Genomic DNA, 25,126 nt, shown 5'->3' on the forward strand with positions numbered 1-25,126 from the left:
ATTTAGAGCAAAACTGTGCTCTTACTCTGCTAATTGAACCTTCACACTTTGCTCTTATTGGTGGAATGTGCAATTAATGAAGATTGGCCACCAGGCTGCTCCAATTTAGCCATGAAACCTCCCACACTAAAATGACCGGTGTTTCAGTTTCATTGTCCAACCTCTGTATATGTCGGGTTAATTTTTCATGTAAACACTAAAATGCTACACTTATACACTTACAACATTAGTTCTCTAAAAACTTTCACATCTGAACAATATCTAGGCAAAAAATGTAAATATATAATAAATTAATTATATTCACAAATATATTATTATCTGATTAATAATCAATGAATCTGACAAATAACTGACATATTGATTGATTGATTAATTATTGTATAATAGTTTATGGCTGTAGAATATTGTAAACAGTTGTAAAAAGTTGTTATTAACTCTTACCTGAAACTCCTGCTCCAGTTTCTTTTCTATCCAGTCTGTTACATGTGCGAGCGTCACCTCTCTCTCCCCCAGTTTGGGACGAGCCTTCAGCTCCAGCAGAGGCGGACTGCGGAAACCATACCTGATAACAAAAAAAAAACGTTAGGTTATGAATATAACCCCTGTTCCCTGAAGGAGAGGAACGAGGTACAACACATAATGTATGGGATATCACGCCCTTGCGTGTCTGGCTGAAGACACCTTTAATCACGCCTAAAAGGCAGATGATGCATAGTGACGAGGGCAGGAGGGCCCGCCCCCTGCATATAACCCCACGTCACCAGCATCACTCCTCAGTTCAAGATGCTGCTCTTCACTGAGCTAACAGCGAAGCGGGGCAACCTGTGTTGTACCTCGTTCCTCTCCTTCAGGGAACAGGGGTTATATTCATAACCTAACGTTCCCTTTCAGTCAATTCACTCGGTACAACACATAATGTATGGGACCTATATACACGCCCCGCGGAGCAGACACCGAACCAAGAGGGCACACTAGAGCACCCCAGACCCCGAAGAAAGAACAGCATGAGCTACTGAAGGGGCCACCACATCCAGGCGATATGTTTATGTGGAGGGAGCGCTGCGCTGAAGACCACGCCCCCTTCACAGCTGCTCCGTTGCACACCGCACCCCAGCCTGTCAGGGACGCATCTGTTGACACCACCACGCGAAACAGAACTCTGCCTATAGGCGAGCCCTGGCAGAGCAGGCGGGGCTCTCTCCAAGGAGATAGTGCTTTCATACAACCCTGGGTCACAACTATCTTTTTCTGGAGATGGTGTGAGGCATTCAGGCGGTGTGATAATAGCCAGTGCTGAAACGCACGCATTAGAAGTAAACCCAGCGGAACTACCGCTATCATTGACGCCATTTGACCCAACATCTGGAGAAATTGGCGAAAACGTAGACTGCGCGGCAGCTGAAACTGCGCGAGGCAGTCGCGGAACGCACATATTCTGCGCTCTGACAGACGCGCTCGGCTGGTGAGAGAGCATATTTCCAACCCCAGAAAAGACAGCTTCTGGCTGGGAATTAGAGAGCTCTTTTTTAAATTGACCGAGAAGCCCAGCCGCTGAATATGGGATAACACAGCCCCTGTGTGCGCTAAAGCTTCGTCCCTCGACCGTCCAATTAGAGCCAGGTCGTCTAGATATGAAAGCACTCGCACTCCTCGCATCCGCAGAGGAGCGAGAGCTGCTTCCACACACTTCGTAAAAGTGCGCGGGGCCAGAGAAAGCCCAAACGGGAGAACGAGCCACTCGTAAGCCACGCCCTCGAAGGCGAATCTGAGATAACGTCTGTGATCTGGATGGACTGCAATGTGAAAATATGCATCCGTGAGATCTATAGACGTGAACCAATCCCCCAGGCCGACCGCGCGAAGGAACTGGCGAAGTGTTAGCATTTTGAATTTGAAAACTCTTAAATGTTTGTTTAATGTTCTTAAATCCATAATTGGACGTAACCCCCCGCCCCTCTTCGGCACTTCAAAATAACGGCTGTACCAGCCTCTATGTGCGAGTTTCTATCTCCTCTCTGAGCACCGCCGCAGCGTTGAGTGACACTTGCGTGTACACCACGCTGGAAAAGCAGGGGGGGCGCTTTCGAAACTGCAAGCGGTAACCCATGGCAACAGTCCGCTCTACCCAGGGCGAGACTGCGCATGCGCGCCAGTTTGCTGCACGTGCAGCGAGCCGGCTGTGATGATATGCTACTCGTGGAGGGGCGGAGCCCTCCTGTGGCTGAAATTGGGAGTGCAACACATTTTTTTGTGGGCTGGACATTTTTATTTCGCCCTGAGTTACAGAATGCAACTTTATTATTAGGGCACCCTCCCCCACCCCTGAGTACAGTGACTGGGCTGTGGGAATGCTTGAACACACGTGTTTACAGAGAACAGGTGCTTTATAAACAATGTTGGGGCAAAACGTGCCCTTTTTGAACTGGGCCCCGGAAGAGGGGAAAAACTGCGCCTCTTTGGTGGCTTTAGGGGAGAAACTGTGGTGTCTCCGACCAGCGGAGACCTCACCCCCCCTTCTCTGCGAGCTAGGATGAGTCAGGCTTCCTCTTCCTTAACGCGGAGTCTTTCTGGTGCCCGGGAGGAGGACCTTTGCTCCAGGCTGAGTGGCGTGGAATGTGTTTGGGCTGCTGCTGCTTGGGCGGGGGATTCCCCGCAGTAACCGTAGCAGCGGGCCTCTTCATCAGAGGAAGCGGCGCTGCGGGCAGTCAACTGCGGCTTCTGCTTCTCCCGTCTTGGCAGAATAGATCGCAAAGCCTCCGTCTGCTTTTTCCTCAGCTCGAACTTGGCTTGAATGGCTTCGAGTGACTGGCCAAACAGACCTGCCGAGGAGACCGGCTCATCCAAATAAGTCGCCCGGTCTCTGTCTGGCATGTCAGACAGCGTTAGGCACAAGTGGCGCTGTGCCACGACAGTAGACGCCATTCCGCGGGTAGCTGGTCTCCGAGTTCGGCTAGACACATCGCCTGGTAAGTCTGGAGGAGAGTGACTGAACTCATCGCTCTGGCCGTGCCTGCCTGCTAGGGCTGGCCCGAATAGCGTTTTTTGAGCTCCGGATATTCGGCACTGATTCGAAGCGAATATTCGAATATTCGTTTTTAAAAAAAGAGGTAAAAAAAATAAATAAAAAAAAGCAAATCACGGCCCCTTTAATCCACTGAAAAATGTTCAATTTGCTCTGACCGACGAGACATATTCACCCCGGATTTTTGGTGTTTTTATCCCCCATATTTTTGTGTTTTCACCCCATATTTTTTCTGTGTTTTTAGCCCAGATTTCTTTGTGTTTTCATCCCGGAATTTCTGCTGCCCCACACCGCGGCTTATCCGCTGCATAAGCAGGCTAGGAGGCTGCTGCACGGTTTCTCCGCTGCGCAAGCCAGCCCAGTAAATTGCTGTTTGTGTTTTCACACTTAGGCTATTTGCTTAAAAAAACTAACAAAAAAAACGTTTGTTCAGGAAGTATTTTATATTCTTAAACATTGTTAATTATATTAGAGGACAGTCATTGTAAACTGTACTTGGTCTATTTCGGTTAAAGGATTGTGCAGGGCATATTACTAATTTTGTATTTTTGCACTTGGGCTATAAGCTCAATATTAAATATTTCGTTTGTTTAGAAATTATTTTATATTTTTAAACCATGTTAAATTATATTAGAGTAGAGGAAAGTCATTGTTAATGACGTTATTGTACTTGGTCTATTTCGGTTTAAGGATTGTGCAGGGCATAGCCGTATTACTGATTTTGTATTTTTGCACTTGGGCTATAAGCTCAATATTAAATATTTCGTTTGCTTAGAAATTATTTTATATTTTTAAACCATTTTAAATTATATTAGATAAGAGGAAATTCGTTCAGACATCATTTTTGTAGGCCAGGCTTTTGTAACCGATTTAGCCCCTACTGTTGCCACATTACCCCTTACGTTTTATTATATAAATCAGTTTCGAAGAGCCTGCATTTTTTTTTATCATGTATAATAGAGGTCTGCGCGAGACTGATTTTTAAACCCACTCTTCCACGCTCCTGCGTTTCTGTCTGGTTACCGCTCCGCAAAAAAACTGCTTCTTTTAATCCCGCGCCCGCCCGCCACATACACATTTCTGCCGCTCCCGCCCCACGTTCCTAATATAAATTAAATAAACTACATGTAATGCTTCAAATTTACTTATATATTTATTAAAACAGCAGCGCTAAATAGTGCGGTCCCGTTCCTTACCCCAGTCCAAACACCATCGGTGTGTGCGTGTGTGTGTCGGTCCATCCTGCGCGTTGAGAGTTTTCTTTAGGTTTTTTTTTTTTTACAATTATTACAGTTTTCTTAACTATTTATTAATTTGCTCCCGCATCGTCTGGATTAAACTCCCGCTCCAGCCAATAACAGTTCAGTTCTGTCCCGCGCGCAAGATATTCTGACGGGACCCGCGAAAACAGAAGTGGTTAGAGTGAAGTGGAACTCTGGAAAGGAGAAAAAAACCGAATATCCGAATACCAAAATTAAAAACCGAATACCTACTCAACGAACGAATATCCGAATACCCAAATATTCGGGTCCAGCCCTACTGCCTGCACGCGATAAACCTTGTCCAGCTGGGAGAAGGAGAACCGGCAGTGCTTGGAGGGAAGCACGGCTGGTCCCGCGACTCCCTGATTGTGAGACGGAGCCAGGTACGCTGCCAGCGAAGGCTCCATCGGAGGGGGGTTTAGCAGCCCCGCCTCCCCTGACCCTTCCAGCTCGAGAAACTGCGCGTAACCGGGCACCGTGGTGCGGGTTGACAGCGGTTTAGCCCATGACGACGTCAGCTCTGTCATGAAGTCGGGGAAAAGTGGGAGACGATGCTTCACCACTTGCGGAGCCGGGGGAAGGAAAAATCCTGCGAATCTGGTCGCTTTTTTGGACAGATGAGGAGTAGGCCACTCCACGTCCAGCTTTTGCGCCGCACGACGGTAAAGGGAAAAGAAAGAGGTGTCAGCCTCGTCCTGTTTGCCCTCCGCAGCCGTCGGGGCTGGAAGAACCTGCAGCTCCTCCTGCTCGTCTTCGGAGTAATCAAGCTCGTCTACACCGAGACCAAACGGGTCATCGTCCTCGAGCTCGGCTGCAGGCTCGGAGAGCTGCGGCTGACACGGAAGAGTCAGCGACGGCGAATTCATTTCACACATCTCCAGACTCTCCATGTGCTCAGCCCAGTTAAGGCAAGGTTCCCCTTCGTACTCGGCTTCCTCGACGTCCGAACAGGACGGCCCAGCCTTTCCGGAGATCAGGGGATCCTCGCGTGCCACTGCTGCTTGTCCGAGAACTTTCTCAACGAACGTCACACGGCGTTCGAGGGTCGACCGCCTGAGCTGGCGACAGAGCGCACATGCATCAGGTTGGACCAAGGCCCTCCTAGCATGGACGATTCCCAGGCAGACTGGACATGCATCATGTTGGTCCTTCTCGGTAATGGCAAAACCACATCCCTGAGGACAAGGATGGGAGGCTTTCTTGCCAGGCTGAGAGGTAAGGTTGGCTTGCGAGCTCATTTTAGGCTGCCGTTAGCGAGGCTAAACAGGCTAGCCCAGAGACTTGCAAAGCAGATTTAAAAGCAGCAAAATCCTTTAAATAACGCTCCGCGGGAAGACGACTCACCAATATGAGGTTGTTGTCGTGCTTGCCTAATGGAACAGTTAAGTTATCCGAAGGATTGCTGAATTGAGCTAACTAGACTAGCAGAAAAGGTGTAAGGTGTTCTCAGCGAAGTGAAGAGCATAAGAACTGAGGAGTGATGCTGGTGACGTGGGGTTATATGCAGGGGGCGGGCCCTCCTGCCCTCGTCACTATGCATCATCTGCCTTTTAGGCGTGATTAAAGGTGTCTTCAGCCAGACACGCAAGGGCGTGATATCCCATACATTATGTGTTGTACCGAGTGAATTAGCACACCACTAGGTGGCACCAAATCCACAGGAGTCAATCTCCTGAATAATGTTGGGAATATGTGGGGTAATATATAATATGCAAATAATCTATTATACATATACATCTAATATACTTTATAGACTTGAGCTATTCACAAAAGCAGTAGAATAATCCAGCCTTTAGTGTTAAAAGTCTTACTTCATGGAATCTGAGGCCCAATACCATTTCTCTTTTGTACCCCTACCTTGTTTTCGAGTGGAACAGAGTTACGCAATAGTATTGTTGACCACAATTATTTTTGGAATAACATATCGTCCAAGCCAAAACTGTTTTTATGACAGGCTTACATCCTATTATGTATATTTTTGAGGACAGCCAAACAGCTTGTAATTAAAAAATGTTAATTATTTGTTGCTACATTAAATTAATGAAAAAATGAAAAAGTTATAATAGACTGTTCTTCATATATTGTATGTGTATACTGATATAGCAAAACCTAATATTAAAGGAATTTACATATAGTAACTTATAAAATACAAAATATAGGGACAAACACTACTGTATCCTGCTGTGCTGATCCAGTTCTCATTACAGATACTGATGATATTTTATGGTGTCAAACTATTTAGTCCAGTTAAAATTCTGCCTTGTTTGGTGCAGTTTAGGCTGATTTATTACCGTAGAAGATTATTACCGTATTTTTTGCACTTTTCAACGCACTGTATTATAAGGCACACTAATAATAAACGTCTATTTTCTGGTCTATTTTCATACACAAGGACAACTGGATTACAAGGCACATTTTAAGAGACACTACAAGGAACTTCTTATTCAGCAGGTCTCGCCAGTGGGTGGTGGTGGGGTGTAGCGAACTAAGTTAAGTACGGCTAAGCTAAGTAAACAAAACTGTAATTCTTAAACAAACACTTTTTACATTTTTTAAGTCAAATGAGTGCTGAATGTAAATCTACACAGATTTCTCTTCTGAAAGCTGTTTATTTGGGTGAGTAAAGCACTTTCATTTATTTAAACTATGGCTGGAGCGTTAGCATTAGGGGCTAGGCAGGGTTAGGAGCAGGCTACAGGCTAACACTCCTCACTGCATGGGGAAATAGCGAGCACGGTTAGCAGGTAATGCTAATGCTGGTCTAGCAGTTCTAGCCAAGGTTAAGAGCAGGCTGCAGGCCGATAAATCTCTCTCTCCCTCTGAACGGGGAAATAGTGAGCGCGGTTAGCGGCTAATGCTAATGCAACTACAGCCCCGGTGCTGGACAACTAAACTGAAACTCCTGAATATCACTGCAATTTGTGGCTTGAGTGGCTTTACTGCTTTCTACAACCCGACTGGTAAAATTAATACATAAGACGCACTGGATTATAAGGCGCACTGATGATTTTTGGGAAAATTTAAGGATTTTCAGTGCGCCTTATAGTGTGAAAAATCTTGTACTACAGATACAAACTATCACGATTGAGCTAAATGCCTGTTCGGGTGCAGTTTAAGCTGATTTATTATTTAGATTATTACTACAGATACAAACTAATGCCATCACAACTGCCTGTGTGGGGAACTGACGGATATCCACACCATGCATCTCACTGAAAACTGTGTGTTTAAAAAGCGCAGAGGCAAATTTTTAAAAAGCGCAGAGGCAAAGTTCACAGTAAAAACAGCTTTTACACTACACAAATATAAGTGTTGATCTGGAACACAAGACCTTCTTGCTGTATTTACTTTAAAAAAACAGCTCTGACCAATCAGAGGAGACAATGTGCTTGCATTGTTTGTTGGGGCACATTTAGGTTTGTGCCTGTGTGAAAACAAACCAAACCAAGGGGGAAAACGCAGTAAACAAACTCATCAACTAATTCGGACCGGAAAAACTAATCACAGGTGTGAATACACCCTTAAATACAGTACATATGTTGTCTTGTTTAATGTGACGTTGGGATGAACCAATTTAAATATACGTACCATATCCTGTCAGTGGGTGGAGGGGGGATGTTGACGGCCAGCGTCCCCTTGCACTCCTGAAGCTCCACGGTGAGCAGGAGCGGTGTGTTGGACACCTCCTCCATCTTCTTCTTAATAAACTCCGTCTCCGCCGCCTTCTGGAAGTACTTGTTCTTGGTTATCTTGTCCACGAATCTCATGATCTTGCTCGGTCTGTGGACTCCAGAGTATCTGTGGAGGAGAAATGTGATCAGTTTAGTGTTAAGTTTAGATATGAGCATTAAGTTAAGCAAGATTTCAGGACTAAGGTAGTGTTATGAGGACAAGGCAATAAAAACGCTCAGAACTCATTGCATAAATGAAAGCCACTCAGAATCATGATATTAATCTAAAACTGTTCTCTGCAATCTGATTCATGAAGCACAACCACAGTTTAACGGAAAATACCAAACAAAAACCCCCTAAGCCTCCTAACAAAGTGCGCAACACTGATTCTGCAGAACTCAACCCCCTGTTTGATGGTTTTATGAGTTTTTTTGTGATTAGCAGTAATTGTGTGTGAACAGAAAGGGCTCCTGAGCTTCAGTAACTTCTGTGGTTTAGGGTTTGCCTGGATAAAAAGTTTAAAAACATAACCACTAGGGGTTTGATCTGAAAGAGTTAGAATCAACTGTTTCATACTATACCCTTTAGAAGGGCTGTGTATTGGCAAGAACTTCACAGGGTTTTCAACTCAATATATCACATATACTACACATGCGAAGGTTGATCGGCTATGTATCGGTATCTGACAATTTTCAGGCAAAATACAGCCCTAGAAAAAATGATGAGACCATTTCAGTTTCTGAATCAGTTTCTCTGATTTAGCTATTTATAGTACATGTTTGAGTAAAATGAACATTGTTGTTTTATTCTATAAACTACATACAACATTTCTCCCAAATTCCAAATACAAATATTGTCATTTAGAGCATTTATTTGCATAAAATGCGAAATGACTGAAATAACAAAAAAGATGTAAAGCTGCCAGACCGCAAACAATGCAAAGAAAACAAGTTTATATTCAAAGTTTTAAGAGTATAGAAATCAATATTTGGTGCAATAACCCTGGTTTTTAATCACAGTTTTCATGCATCTTGGCATGTTCTCCTCCACCAGTCTTACACACTGCTTTTGGATAACTTTATGCCACTCCTGGTGCAGAAATTCAAGCAGTTCAGCTTGGTTTGACGGCTTGTGATCATCAATCTTCCTCTTAATTATATTTCAGAGGTTTTAATTTTTTTCCAAAGCTGCATGTGATCGGCCGAAATTTAGCCGAAAGTGTGTACATAGCAGAGTAATACGTGAGAAAAGAGCTTCAGTTAGAGAGCCATTTTCGTGCAATCTTAGAAAGAAATAAAAAGGATAGAAGTATAGAAAAGTATAGGAAGCTTAAAGGCATGTACACAATGGGAGACAATAAAGAAAAAGAAACAGGGAATGGAGTCAAAAGCCTGCAAAGAAAGAGAAACTGAAGTAAAACAAGGAGGAAAAGAGAAGAAAGGAGGACGAATATGAGAGTAAGAAAGTGATAAATAGAGAGGTGAAGAAGGGAGAGCACAAATACATGTAATATATAGGCAAAATGTTGAAATAAGCAAAAATCCCTTATTTTAAACTAAATTTGTACATAAAAATCAGTATAATTTGATTGGTGACTTTTTGTGCTTATTTTTAGTTCAAATTACTTCAAATAATGTGGGAATTTGAAGTAACACTGAATAAGATAATTATTCATACAAACATAAAACAATTTTACACTTATAATGCTTAGATTCCCATCAGAGAAAAAAAAAGATTTATGACCTTAAAATTGGATAATTTCACTTAAAAAAAAAAAAAAAAAATGTGTTCAGGGTTTTTACTCACCCCTCAGCACCGGGGGGCAGGTTTTTATCAGCCAAGTTCTCCGTCCCGTCATCTTCATCAGACGAGCCGGCGCTGGACGACTCCTCATCACTGTCGGCCAGGCAGTAAGTACGGGGTCTGTGCCTGAGAGAATCACACGCGCACACACAAGCATTAACGGACAGATCATGAGAACTTAAGAACTTAAACCCACTATGCCCCGGAACGGCGGATCCCAGTCCATTCTTTAAAGACCTGCAGTCCTGAGTCCACATACAAGCTATACACTGTTAGACTTTAAGTTCCTAGATCAGGGTTTCTCAACTTGTGGGCCGTGAGAGGCCAGTGGGTCATGCAGCACCTTCTAGTGGTCTGCAGGTCCATCTTCTGTAGTGGGCCAGTAACAATCAGCTCAATACTATTCAAACTCTAAAACTATATAAACATTAACAAAAATGCACACTTCAAAGCTGTCCCAATATCTCATAAAGCAGGGGTTCTCAACCTTTTCTACACTCTGGCGCACCTGTTCACAACGTAAAAGCGTCAAGGCCCTCCTAATAAAAAATAAATATATAAATGAATAAAATAACAATAATAATAATAATAAAAAAAAGCAGAGTATAATAAATACTTGCTTCCATAACTTCACCCTGAAACGGTGATTTAGGCTTTCCAAATATAGTACATGAACTTCTTACTGGAAACATGCTGTAATATTGTGCTTCTTTTGTATATTTAACTTTAAATATACACATAAGAGTAGCACGGTTTGACAGGATAGCACAACTCGACAGAACACCTGATGACTCGGCTCGCCGTGTGGGCGGATCCGTGACGTTTTTTTAATTCAAATCAAGCAACAGGTGTAGTCAATCACTACACTAAATCAAAACACTAAAATTTGATTTCAAGTCGGGGGCCGCAAAATATCGTTCGCGGGCCGCCAGTTTGAGACCCTTGATTTAAAGTGCTCACTACAAACTACTGTCTTCCTCTGAGGATGAGCCTGCGGACCCCTAAAGGGTGCTTCGAGGCCCCCTTGTGGTTCGCGGCCCCCCGGTTGAGAAACCCTGTCATAAAGGACAAATACAATTTTATGTAAAAAGTTTTTTTTTTTTGTGGGCAGTCATGTTTTGTAGTTAAAACAGGTGGACCCTGAGGTGGAAAATGTGAGAACCTCTATTCTAGATATCTACAGCCACTGATCTGCAGCTCATCACTAGACTGACCAGACACCAGACTTTGCAGAGAAGAACACTAACCTACAGACTGTCTTTGGGTGCTTAAGGACTGGACTGGGATTCTCCACAATATCAAACATCACACTACAGGCGCTGACTACAGTGCACTCTAACACACACACACAGACACACACACACAGACACACACCATGCAACGTTTTACAAGACTCAGTTTACAAGAACTACTAATCGCACACACACACACACACACACACACACGCACGCACGCACGCACGCACGCACGCACGCACGCACGCACGCACACACACACACACAAGAATGATCCACTAGGCCTTCACTGCTGATGTAATGTCTTAGTCTTAGTGTGTTTAATAGGTTCCAGAAGTCTTTCCGTGTTTTCCTGAACTGAGTATTTCTAATTACATAATGAACTCTAGGGGGAGGCAGAGAGCAGCTTGTTGAATGGAACTAGAGGGTGTTTGTTGTTTTTTTATTATTATTATTACATTACATTTGGCAGACGCTTTTGTCCAAAGCGACTTACAATAGTCTTATATTACAATAGTCTTATATTACAATATTACAATATTACAATAGTTTTATATTAAACAATAGCAAGCACAAACTGGATTTAATTATTAAACAATTTGCCCCAATTTAATATTTCATCAATGACAGATTGATTCTTTATTCTATTTTTATTTAGATTATTTTTAGTTATCATGATTGCAAAGCAATGCACAACTATTTTATCTCATTCATCTCCTTCATTTTCTTTATTATTCCTTCTTCTTCTTCTTCTTCTCCTTAATCTTTTTTATTTTTTATTTTATTATTATTTCTTTTAATTGTATCTATTTATTATATCTTCTGCTTCTTCTTCTTCTTAACTCTTGTCCTGCACTGTTTCAATTCCAGATTATTTGACTGAGGGCTCATTTTCTAATTTGTTAAAAAAAATAAACTTGTAACACCCAACCTTCAACATGAGGTACAACAGCAACCACCCGGCAGCTGCCTAGCAACCCCCTAGCAACACCCTAGCAACTTCAAGGCTAGTTTAGTGCCAGACTGTAACACTGATACATCAATCACCTGGGATCCCACAGAAACCAGCTAAGATACCAAGCGAACACTTTGCATCTTCATAGCAAATACATCTCGCATGTACCGTAGCAACAGGGAGACCTTAGTGACCACAGCAAATAACTTGGATATCATTGCAACTTGGGCTGCACGATATTGGAAAAAAATTTACATTGCAATGTTTTCTTTTGACGCAATATTAAACAATGCAGGACCGGTGACATCACCAGCCCCGCCCCCAGCCGTGCAGTGTCTCGTGTTAGAGATCCAGACTGACCGACAATTTGAAAATTACAACACTGTGTATTTACTTCTTGTGTCAAGAATCAAAACATTGCAACATGACGTGTTTAGATTAATTGCCTCAGGTGACATTGCACGTCCTGCAATCTGAGTATTGTGCATGTGCACATCGCATTGACAATGTTTAAAAGATTTATGGTGCAGCCCTAATAGCAAACCTCTTAGGATAAACTCAAGCAGCCATAGCAACCAGTTTAGCAAAGCAACCATTGGGTATTTTTATATTCACCACACAGAACCAAAAATATTAATTCTGCTCTCATTTGGCCATAAACCCTTTTTCCACTTCTTAGATGAAATATGTTAATAAAGGCATTTTGATTGATTTAATGATTTACAGATGCAGATCAATAGTATATAAATTAGTATTAAATTAGTAACATTGTCACAGAACAATTTCTTCAAATTGCATTTGAATTAATTAATTTTGAGAAATTATTTTCTAAATGAAATTATATCAGAACAAACTATCAAAGGACTAATAATAACAATCCAGACTAATCTTACATCTTGTACTGGGGTATATAACACTACATATATCTGGATCACATTTAGAGCCAGAGTAATCTCAAGTAAGAAGGAATTCAGGAAAAAAAGAGAATTAACTGTTGGACTTTTGCAAGACTGGCCTTAATCTGTGTTTTTCCCCTTTTCTTTGATTTAATCTGTTTCATTTCCACTGTCCTTTACATTGTTCTCTGCATGGATTGAACCTTGGCCCACAGGATTATGGGTAAATCCTCATCAGAGAGAGTGTAATGAATGGAACAATAACAACAACATGCAAGAATGCAATTTTAAAGGGAAACAGAACTGTGAACCTTCAAATTGAAAAACTTCAAGAAAGCAAATGTGTGTATTTTGTTCTGCTCCCCTTTAAAAGACAATCCACACTGAAAAAAAACTCCAGATCTAAAGAAGGCTTTCTAAGAATTAGTCCGAGCAGGGTGCAGAGTTACTCACCGAGACAAATATATATAGACAGAGAAAGAGAGAGAAAGCAAAAGACAAAGCAGAAAAGAGGTTATTACACCGAAATAAAATACAGATTAGGTATAGATTTCTGCAAAAAAAAAAGCCAATAAAAGCAAATTTCTGAGCAAAAGCACACAGCTCCCTTTCCCCCCAAATGAAGCCAGTCAGTTAACACACTTTTGGTGTACACTATTTACCTAATTCTGCACTGGCGCTAATACAGTTAACAAGCAATGGAAGTTTACTGTGTATATACTGGTTAGCATGGTGCTAACTGTATGATTAAAGTATCACCATTAATAATTGCGATGATCAGCCAAAGCCAAAGTCAGAGTGGTTTCTGACACACTTATCTATACATATGGAGCAAAGTTCATTTATAAAGTGTAATATGTGTAACACTGCATTTTAAATGTAGCACTATTGCATTATTTATATTATCATTACTGATATTTGTTATTATTGATGTTCTATAGTTTACAATTATGTACTGAATTATCTCAGTGCATCAGTATATATGCCATCTACATTTTATTAACAGCTTTCTAGGAATCAAGGAATGCACCGAACATTCAGCAATATACATTAAGACTATGAAAAATGTGGGAAAAATAATCCATCTTAAATTCAGTTTAGCTTTTGTGGATCTATGCTGGCTTTTGACAGTCAAAAGGATTTTAAAGTTGGTCATCAAGGTGCAAACATACTATATGTTGCTATCAGTGCTTGACCAGCATAGGACATGTTGCATTTGAAATTGGACAAACTTGATCATAGTGGTCAACCAGCTTGGTCAAGCCCAATCAAAATAAATCATGTAGACCGGTAAAATAAACTAAAACAACTAAATATCATATGCTGGTCAATAGCTACTGAAAGCTGGTCAACCACCAGACCACCAGTTGACACCAGATTCAGCTATAAATTAATCAGCATGGCTGGCTACTAGTTAATGCTCTACTCTCTGTGTATGTGTCTGCCATACCCTTCTTTGCCGAACTCTCCCAGACCCTCTCCCTCCTTCCCCAAGCGGGACAGGTTCATCTTGGTCTCCAGAGTCATGAGGAAGGAACCCTTGTATGAAATCTCCAGATCAAACCACAGACCTGAGGGGAAAAACAACACAAAAATCATCAAACATCTGACTGTATTTACATTCTACATCCCTTTATAATTAGTGATATACTGTATGACAACATGAAAGCAGAGTAAGCAGAGTTGTTCCCTACTCTCTACTCACTTGATTATACTGACAATTAAGAGATGTGATTGGAGCAATCTACAGCTCACTTCTACACTGATGACCTGGCGCTACTGCCCACCTCTAAAAAGTAGTTTCAGCAGCATTGGGCGTCTACTGGAAAAGTACTGTCAGACCTGAACACTGACAGTAAACACTAATGAATCTACAGTCAAGAGAAAAAAAAAATAGGACACCCCATAAAACCTTGATTTTTGAACATTTCAACATATGGACATCTGAGCTTTATTTAAACAGTACTGAAAAATGGAGCCCCTCAAAAAACCCTCAAAGTAATAGGAAATGTCTAATTGAGGTTATTGCAGCAAAAGGGAGAAATTCCATCTATTAAGTCTTCGAGTTTCCTAATTTTTATTCTGAAAACATAAGGATTTTCATTATACACACACACAAAACGTACTTAAAACTTTTTAAATGGGTTCAAAAACTGGGCACAGAGTGGTCCAGCAGGCTAAGCAGGAGATCGCTGGTTCGAATCCCGGTCATGCAGCTTGCCATCAGCTTGCCTCATCACTCCTAGGGTGATGTTGATCAGCACAAGGCATCTGTGAGCTGCGCTGTCCTCCGAGTGCTGAGGAGTGTTGAAGAAATCTTTATGCTTCATAAATAAACAGTTTGTTCCATATGAAGATAATCAGTAAGCAATGTGAAAGTTCTTTACACTTAATATATATATATACATATATATATATATATATATATATATATATATATATATATATATATATATATATATATGTATATATATATATTTCACAAAACAGTTCATTATGAAACCAACCATGATTACACTACACATCCTGCTTGTAAAACTCAACTGCATCTTAAATCTAAAGTCCTAAAACAAGCCTGTGTTTTCAGGCACTCTAGTCCCAGGAGCTGGACCTTAAAGAGCACTGCCTGTATCATTCCCTGTGTTGTTTATCTTGAATAAATGATATCAAATGACACAAAAAAAGAGGAATAGAAACAGTCCTGTTTTATTATTAAAAATAATGAAACCAAATAACTGAAATTCCAGCCCCGCTGACGTCTCCTAAAATTGCCCTCTGGGTCGTCTCTTATTTCTCATTATTTCAAAACTCTCCTCGTCCCCTTTTCCTGCCCCCGCTGAGGGGGCTTCTCCACTGACGGACCACCGAATGAGTCTGAGCCCAGCAGGGAGGCAGAATTAACTTTCTCTACAGCGAACAGTGAGGAGGAGAAGAGCAAAGAGTGCGAGATAGTGGTAGAGAGAGAGAGAGAGAGAGAGAGAGAGAAAGAGAGAGAGGGGAAATATCCCAGAAGTCTTAAAGAAGGGGAAACAGCTGGATATGGCTCGCTGATCCTGGTGCTGAACAGAGGGGGGTCCGTGTCAGCAGGGAGTGTGTGCATGTGTGTGAGCTGATAGCTTTCATATTCAGCTTTGAGCAGTGTTTTGTTACTATCTGTGTTCTTTATGATGTCATCTAGCTGGCTTGAACAGTACCTGCATGCTGCCACTAGAGGGCTGAGGAGTACGAGGGGAGACACTCACCACTGCAAATATCCATCATGTATTACCAGAGGTTCAGCCCTGCGTTCATTATTATTAATGACTGGATTGAGGAACAAACACAACAGCAGAAACGATTCTATCCATTTACCTTTAAATCTGTTCATACATCTATCTTTATGCCAGACAATCTGTCTATCTGTCTAGTCAATCAGCTGTTAGTCTGTCTGTCTATATGACCATCTATCATCTATCTATCCATATCCCCGTCAACCTGTCATATTGATCCATCTGTCTGACTGTCATCCATTAACCTATCCAGCTATCTAGCCAACTATATGCTTGTCAATCTGTCCATATATTTATCTTCCCATCTTTCAATCTACACATTTATCTATATGGCCGTCAGTCCTTTTATTTAACCATCAATCCATCTGTTCATCTATATGCTCATCAACCTGTCCATTAATCTTTTATTCATCTATCTAACCATCTATACATCTACAGGTGCATCTCAATTCAGTTTAACATGTGAAACTCATATATTACATTGATGTATTACACACAGAGTGATCTATTTTAAGCATTTATTGATGATTATGGCTGATAGATAATGAAAACCCATAAATCAGTGTCTCAAAATAATTTAATATTATATAAGACAATCCATTCATCCATCCATTTGTCTATTTGCCTGTCAATCTGTCAATTTATTGGTACAACTATGTAGCCATACATCAGTTATCTGCTATCTACCTTCCCATCCATCCATTTGTCAATCTTTCCATTTATTTGTCTATTTTCCTGCCAATCAGGCCATTTATTTTTCCATCTATACATCCATCCATTAGTTTTACATGTCTTTCTAACCTTTTTTATGTATTTCTTTGTTTGCTGGCATATGAAAGTCATTCTATCTTTAAATCGGTCCATGCTCTCATCTAGTTAGGCAGTTTAGCAATACAGCAGTCCAGATGCCACCAAATACCTCAAAATGTTCAGCACTTAATGACCAGATCTAGACCTTAGTCCCGATTAGGGGTATGCCATATCGTATCGTACGCGATAATATCGCCAAAATTTTTCAATATCGTGTACGATATTGAATTATCACATAAGGGTAAAAATTCACACTCTTCGCATTTCCCATTGTATATCTACTAGAGACAGATTAAATCTGTCCAGCATAATTTATTTTACTTTAATCCTGGATATATGAAGATATTTGGAGTACATTATTAGTACCATGACATTCTGGATCATTGACTTTTGTTACAAATTAATGTTACTGATTAATTTCTTGTATTTCTTAAAATCTCAGTTAAGGGTGTGCCAGATCATACCATATGCAATGATACAATTTAATATTCATTTTGGTGCAGTAGTGTATTTTTGAAATAATATTTTTAATTTATTATTTTGCCAAGAGTATCGTTATTGCCAAACTACCATGAAATATCGTGATATTATTTTAGGGCCATATCGCCCACCCCTAGTCCAGATTTATCTTAAGCCCAGTTTTACATAACAGACACATTTTTCTCAGATCTGAACACTGAACAAAGCAGCCACAATCCTCAGTCTCCCTCTGTCTTAGTGTCAGCAGGTCTGTGAAGCAGCTATGGCTGGGTATCACTAATCATTTTCACAATCAATTCCATTACTATTTTTTTCTTTTTTTGTGTATCATTTATTCTCGTTTTTTTTTCCCAAATTTAGCTGCACTTCCCCCTATCATTAGCATTGCCCCCAACACCAGGAGGGTAAAGTCTGGCACATGCCTCCTCCCATACTTTTGAAGTCAACCACTGCCTCTTTTCAAAATGCTCTTGATGCAGCATTGGCGAATAGCCAGTGAAAGGCTTTCTGAAGGAAAGCGCAGCGACTCGGCTCTGATACATCCGCTCACAGACACCTGTGCTAATCATCACTGACATTCCCATGGGAGTGATGTGGGGAAAGAGCGTCCTCTATCCACCCAGAGAGAGCAAGGCCAATTGTGCTCTCTCAGACTCCAGCAGCTAATGGCAAGCAGCATGACTGTGATTCGAGATTCCATTACTATTCACCAGTTCCCAATCTGATTCGATTTCCCTTTCATTATGATTAGTTTTAATACCGATTCATTTAGAGATATTTCAATTATAATTACAGGTTTTGTTTGGGTACAAAAAGATTTTCAGAGAACTATTGCTGTAATTGTACTATAAACACTCAGCCTACCATTATTAAAGATATACGCAGACCACATTAGGCTAATTTAAAAGACTGATCTCGAGTTTATATAAATTGGATAATTTAAATGAATATTTTATAAGAATATAAGTTCCTATTCTGTATCTCCTTGTCGTCAGTTTGCTGTGGTTCACCATGGCAGCGTTATTCAATAAAATCTGAAGTGTGTTGTCTCTCCTGTCTGACACAGCGACGGTTATTGTCTCTTTCTCTCCACTTCCCCTAAACGCCTGAATGTATCAGAGCAGAGCAGTGCAGTCACACTGAGATGTGGTTTTGCAATTGTGTTGGACAAGAGTCAGAGAGAGCAGGCCAGAGAGAGGTCACAAGACAACGCCAACACATCTGATCATGCGCCAAACTGGACTGATACAACAGCCTGTTTCACAACGTGTGTGTGTGTGTGTGTGTGTGTGTGTGAGAGAGATAGAGAGAAAGAGACAGAAAGAGACAGAATGTCTGTGAGTCTATCTTAATGTCACTGTGAGGGACCCTCCATTAAACTACATAAGACATACGTAAATGTCATATTTCACATGTTTTATGCATTAATATTCAAAAAATCTACCGAGGATCTTCCAAGCTTGGCCATCCAATATGTTATGTTTTTATTTCCTTTCATTACGATAATGCAGCAAAAAATTGCAGATAATTTCCAAAATGTGCAAAAAAACCCCCAACAATTTTTAGATATATTTATAATGTTTGTTCGCTGTAGAGGATTTAGATTTGGAACACTACACATAATTTAAAGAGGGGTGTCAAAATTTTCCAATGGAAAACGTCTATTTTAAATATACTTAAAAACTTGAACCCATCAGTTGTTTGTTACATTCAGTCAGAAATTCATGATGAATCATGCAATACATTTTTTTCAAAAAGGCTTGGAATAAAATATATATATAACACTGACTTCATTGAAAATTAAGAAGGGTGTGCTGAAAAACACTTATCTCCATTTATGTCGATTTTTAGTTTACTACATAATTTGAACAGACAAACTGTCCCTTACACTGTGCTAAAATGCTAAAATGATGAACAGACCAATATCTTGAAACTCTTCAAAATGACCTGGAATAAACTCTTTTTACATTGACTTCCATTGAAAGTTTAGAAGGTTTTTTCTCTCTCCAGTAAAGTTGCTGTTTTGGAGATAAGTGTTTTTCACTGGACAGCGACGATATCTAATGACATTTTTTCTATTCAAAATATTATTCAAAAAATAATGCTAGCTCCACCCATTCAAAGATATACATATGCATTTCTGGACAAGCTAAGAGAGAGCAGCATCTGAAGCAAAAAAGCATGTGGCTGAGCTGGTAGAGTAATATTACATGCTTTTACATTAATATGACTATATGCAGTTTTGATAAAAGGTCTCATGCAGCTCCACCAAAGTAAAATCGTGCAGTAGAATCGCCAGATTCCAGACACCATTCTCCTCCCCATTACAGTCAGTCAGAGGTGGAAAAAGTACTGAAAAATTGTAATTAAATAAAAGTACCTTTACTTTGCTAATATTCTACTCAAGAAAAAGTAAAAGTACCCATCTAAAAATCTACTCAAGTAAAAGTAAAAAGTACTCAATTTAAAATGTACTTTGAGTAATAGTTACATAGTTACTTTTAATTATTTGATGTAAAAAAAAGTAAAAACAAATCATAAATTAAATTGTTTTTAATGATCTTTCAGGCAGTGTTTGTTCAGACCACCCCATAAAACAAGTGGCATAGGTTTCTATGATCCATTTTTTGTCTTTACTGTTGAAAAGGTTATGGTCATATAGGTGACTATAAACTGTAATTATATAGATTTGTATAATTTATAGATTTACAGTTCATTATTCTTTTTTAACTTGCCATTGCTATGCTTTAACTGCTATTTACATGTTTTTTTAACATTTAAGCAGATTGTTTAATGATAAAAGTACTTACACCACATGCTTTCACAGGTTTGATGTGGAAGTTTTGAAAGCTGACAGCTCTGTCCGGCGGGGCAGACGCAATTTGCATTGCATGAGGACGTTATTGCCTCGTTATTCCATGTGTGAGCATCCGTGCCAACTTTTTTTTTTTATTCAGAGAATTGTTTTTCCCCCAGCATTTTTTTTTACTCAGTAACTGGGAGTTTTTCAAACGTAGGAAAGTAAATTAGTCGTGTCAAAATGTACTTGAGTAAAAGTAAAATTACCTATTTTAAAAACTAAAATTAAAAATTACAAATTACTCATAAAATCTACTCAATTACAGTAACTTGAGTAAATGTAATTCATTACTTTCTACCTCTGCAGTCAGTGCACCATTAACACGATTCTGTAGCTGATATTTTCAGATGAAATGAACACAAAATGTAGCTGTGTGTGTTTTGAGGAGACTGAACCCCAGCAGAGAGAAGACACTCTCCTCCACACACTGAGCGGTGCTTAGTCACTAAAACCTCTCTGGGGAATTGCTGTTTACAGCAGGATATAAAAATAAACCCCTCCAGCTCACCTTGATGGTCCACTGAGGGCGGAGAGGCGCACAGGATTCGGGGAGTGCTCGCGCCCATGTCCAGCTCTGTCAGAGTCAGCTCGTTCATGAAGTAAGGCAACTGCAGCACACAATAAAAAAAAAATCTATTGATTAATCAATCAACTGAGAGTTCACAGGTTAAATAAGCAGCCAAAAAAAACACACATTTTTCAGATCAGTAATGGTTTAAAAGAAAAAAAAAATCTAATATTCCATATACCATGGACTCTATTTTCTGGTCCATTTTCATACATAAGGCGCATTGGATTATAAGGTGCATTTTAAGTAAACATTTTAGCAGTTAGCAGCAGCGCTAGCCGTGGTTAGCAGCAGTGTTCCAGTAACCCAGGGCACTATTAGCTAGCGGGTTGTCCCACGTAGCTTGTTTTAACACAATAAACGCCCTTGCTACAGTCCAATATACTCACCTCTGAACTGCAGAAGAGCCAACACTGTGGTTAGCGGCTAATGCTAATACTGCTCAGGAGAATCTCTCACTATCTTTAAGAAACTCCTGAAGACAGAGCTCTTCAAAGAGCACTTACTCTCTGAACACCTCTAACACACTAACTACTTCTAACCCCATTTCCTTCTTCCCCTCCTTCACTCCTCTATCCTATTATTCCCCTTTGACCTCCTTTTATCCCTATCCAAAGATGTTTTACCTTTAAACTTATTTTACATTGTACTTGACTATTGTAAGTCGCTTTGGACAAAAGCGTCTGCCAAATGTAATGTAATGTAATGTAATGCTCCAGCCTTGGTGCTGGAGGAACTTTACTGAAACTCCTTTATAACGCTGTATTTCTGCGGAGTGGTTTAATACCTGCTCCTTAATACATGACTGGTAAAATTCATACATAAGGCGCACCGAATTATAAGATGCACTGTGAATTTAAAGGAAAATTTAAGGATTTTAAGTCCACCTTATAATGGCGAAAAATAGGATAAACCCTTTTCCTTTATTTAATAGACATTCGGGGCCATTTTGTTCGTCAAACATCAATATTGTTTAAAATAATGTTACAGTGTAGCCTGTGCGAGTGCTCTATGCAGCTGTGCACGTTTTTTCTTCTGTGATTGTGAGTTCTCAAGTCTGTGATGCTCAAGTCTTTGATGCTCTGCAGTTGAAAGGTGAGAATATGTGGGCAGAAACAAGGTTTCTGTCATGTTGTCATGCTGTCATGTTATATAGTTACATTTCTAGGGAGGTGTGCTTCAGGCTGTGATGTAGGTTTGACACAAAAGTATAAATTGGCATTTATTGTTGTATTTAAACCCTGACCACAAGATAGCAAGATCGTCGTTAGATCTCACTGCTCTGATTGGATAAAAAGTAAACCTTTCTTTTACTCAAATGTCTTACATATGGTGGTATGTTTTTTATACTTAAAACGTTCAAACTTAAATTTGATTTATACTGTATCACCTTTATATTGCAAAATACTCATTCATAATACTGTGTCAGTTTCGTGACAAATTATCACACCTGCTGCTGAAGGCAATCAATCATATTCCATCTGCACTTGTGTCTACAAGTGATCTTCTATCCCTGAACTTAATGCACCACACACTGCCATCACTCACTCACTTCCTCACATGACATATCACATGACACCTGTTCCAGTCACTGCCAAGTATTTAATTGGTTCTGTTTGTCACTTACAGTAAAAAGCGTTTCTCTTGCATGTGTTTTGTTTATTTTGTGTATGACCCCTTTTTTTTTCTTCTTTACCATTTTTGCCCTGCCCTCTGATATGGCCTTGCCAAGTTTTGACCTGGACTGTCTCACTCCCCTTGATATGTTTGCTGCCTTATGTTTTTGTATTGGCTTTTATCTTATCCCTGCCTGGCCCTGACATATATAATACTGTATAGCTAGGTTTTGATAGGTCAATTTACAGTCAGCTGTGAATGGCATGATTTTGGGCTATTTTTTAAAAAACATATCTAGAATTTAAATATATTCTAATATCTTACAAACAAACAAAGGTGAAAACAGACCTACTTGGCCTTTTGAGTGTAAAAGATAGAACTAAGAGTTGGGCAATATGACAATATTTTACCATATCATGATAAAATGAATGCGTTATTGTGATAAATGTTACACATCTGTAAATATATCTTGGATTTCATCAGAGCCTAAAAACATATTGACCAACTGCACATTTTATTACAGAAAGTGTATTACAGAATTAGTGCTGTTTAAAAAACGAAGTTCAGTATAAGTATTATAAAAACACTGTATTTAAAAAAACTGTAATATATAATACAGTTCTGGCAAAAATAAGAGACCTCATCATTTTTAATTTTTTCCCTGATTTTACCAAATTGAAAACCTCTGGAATATAATTAAGAGGAAGCTGGATGATCACAAGCCATCAAACCAAACTGAACTGCTTGAATTTTTGCACCAGGAGTGACGGCATAAAGTTATCCAAAAACAGTGTGTAAGACTGGTGGAGGAGAAAGTGCCAAGATGCATGAAAACTGTGATTAAAAACCAGGGTTATTCTACCAAATACTGATTTCTGAACTCTTAAAACTTTATGAATACGAACTTGTTTTTTTTTTTTTGCATTATTTAAGGTCTGAAAGCTCTGCAATTTTTTTGTTATTTCAGCCATTTCTCATTTTCTGCAAATAAATTCTCTAAATGACTATATTTTTATTTGGAATTTGGGAGAAATGTCCGTAGTTTATAGAATAAAACAACAATGTTCATTTACTCAAACATATACCTATAAATAGGTACATATACCTACAAAAACTTTTCCAGAGCTGTATTTCTAAGAATCTGATGCTACTAATGCATTAATCTCTGTATGAAAATATAACGATAAGAGGTATTGTAAATATTTCCAGTGATAAAAATATAGTGAAACAACATCGCCCAGACCTGCTCTCACATTAAGCGTGTTGCAGTTGACCGTCTTGAACGCTCTACAGTATTATCTACAAGCTAGAGCCCTTACTGCAGGCCTCTTCAAACACTGCAATTCCCATGTCAGCTGCTGCAGATCTGCTACCAGAGCGGAGTGGATAAGTGCTGGCTGTATACGCCAGCCCATCAGAAACGCCTCTAGAGAAGAGGATAAAATAAAGCAGACTCTGAGCGGCTAAGATCAGTGGTCCTCAGTGAAAGCAGCTTCAGTGGCATTTGCTTTGTCTCGGTTTCTCTGTACGAGGTCGGGAACGAGCCCGGCTTCTACACTACACTCACTGCAGGGCTGCTATAACCGCAGGAACTTCAGCCACCTGGGAAAAGTGTTTTACAAAACAAAGGCAACAAAATCGAGTATTCCAAAAAGGCTTTTGCATCTAACACTGAGGCAAACGAAAAAAGAGAAAAAAAAAAATAGTGAACAGAAGGATTTAGCAAACAGCAAAAATGTATAGTATGTAATGTGCCATATTGTATCATACACAATATAAATATTCTATATAAATAGAATTTTGCCTTATTTAATATTCTTATTTATCTATAACTTTTTGTTTATATTTTGCTACATTACATCATTTTTATGTAACATTATTTACTTTGTTACATTACAAACTTTTATTAATAAAAATAGATAAAAGTTTACAGATTTTTTTGTTTCTGCTCAATGTTTGAAGGTTGCAAGGTTTCCCACAGGGCTTTATAGGTTTGCGGCCACCTTAAGAAAAAATGTTTCCCCTCCTTTACAACGCCTTCCCCGCACTGCGATAAGGCAGAATAACTGCATATTAAATGTTAAACTGTGCCATGGGGAACGTACTCATGTATTCATTTACAATGTAGGAAAAAAAAATCAAATAAAAGCATTTAATTAGAACTTTAAGGCGCACCGGATTATAAGGCGTACTAACAATGAACGTCTATTTTATGGTCTATTTTCATACATAAGGTGCACCGGAACATAAGGCGCACTAATAATGAACGTCTTTTTTATGGTCTATTTTAATACATAAGGCGCACCGGAACATAAGGCAAACTAATAATGAACGTCTTTTTTATGGTCTATTTTAATACATAAGGCGCACCGGAACATAAGGCAAACTAATAATGAACGTCTAATTTTATGGTCTATTTTAATACATAAGGCGCACCGGAACATAAGGCAAACTAATAATGAACGTCTATTTTATGGTCTATTTTCATACATAAGGAGCACTGGATTATAAGGCGCAATGAATGACACCAGTAAGGGTGCCTTCATCGAAGTGAACAAGTGAACAAGGGTGTCACCATGTTTCCCTTCTAATGGGGAAGCGTCCAAGTAAACAAAACTGTAATACATATATATATATATATATATATATATATATATATATATATATATATATATAT

At 39.6% G+C, this 25,126-nt stretch overlaps 1 protein-coding gene across 3 annotated transcripts in view; it reads right to left on the reverse strand.

Annotated features, from left to right (window-relative positions):
• Positions 1–25,126, reverse strand: part of LOC103029500 (testis-expressed protein 2) — a 72,223-nt gene that overhangs the window by 6,827 nt on the left and 40,270 nt on the right. For 2 of the 3 annotated variants that reach the window (XM_022675586.2, XM_022675585.2), the window contains 5 exons: positions 20,773–20,872; positions 14,296–14,416; positions 9,763–9,885; positions 7,873–8,082; positions 442–562 (listed from right to left, as the gene is read on the reverse strand). In XM_022675586.2, coding sequence (XP_022531307.2) covers positions 442–562; positions 7,873–8,082; positions 9,763–9,885; positions 14,296–14,416; positions 20,773–20,872 — 675 coding nt within the window. The remainder of the gene's footprint in view (positions 1–441; positions 563–7,872; positions 8,083–9,762; positions 9,886–14,295; positions 14,417–20,772; positions 20,873–25,126) is intronic. The other variant, XM_022675588.2, reaches the window with a different exon arrangement.

Source organism: Astyanax mexicanus, chromosome 5 (assembly GCF_023375975.1).
Source record: "Astyanax mexicanus isolate ESR-SI-001 chromosome 5, AstMex3_surface, whole genome shotgun sequence".
Taxonomy (NCBI): domain Eukaryota; kingdom Metazoa; phylum Chordata; class Actinopteri; order Characiformes; family Acestrorhamphidae; genus Astyanax; species Astyanax mexicanus.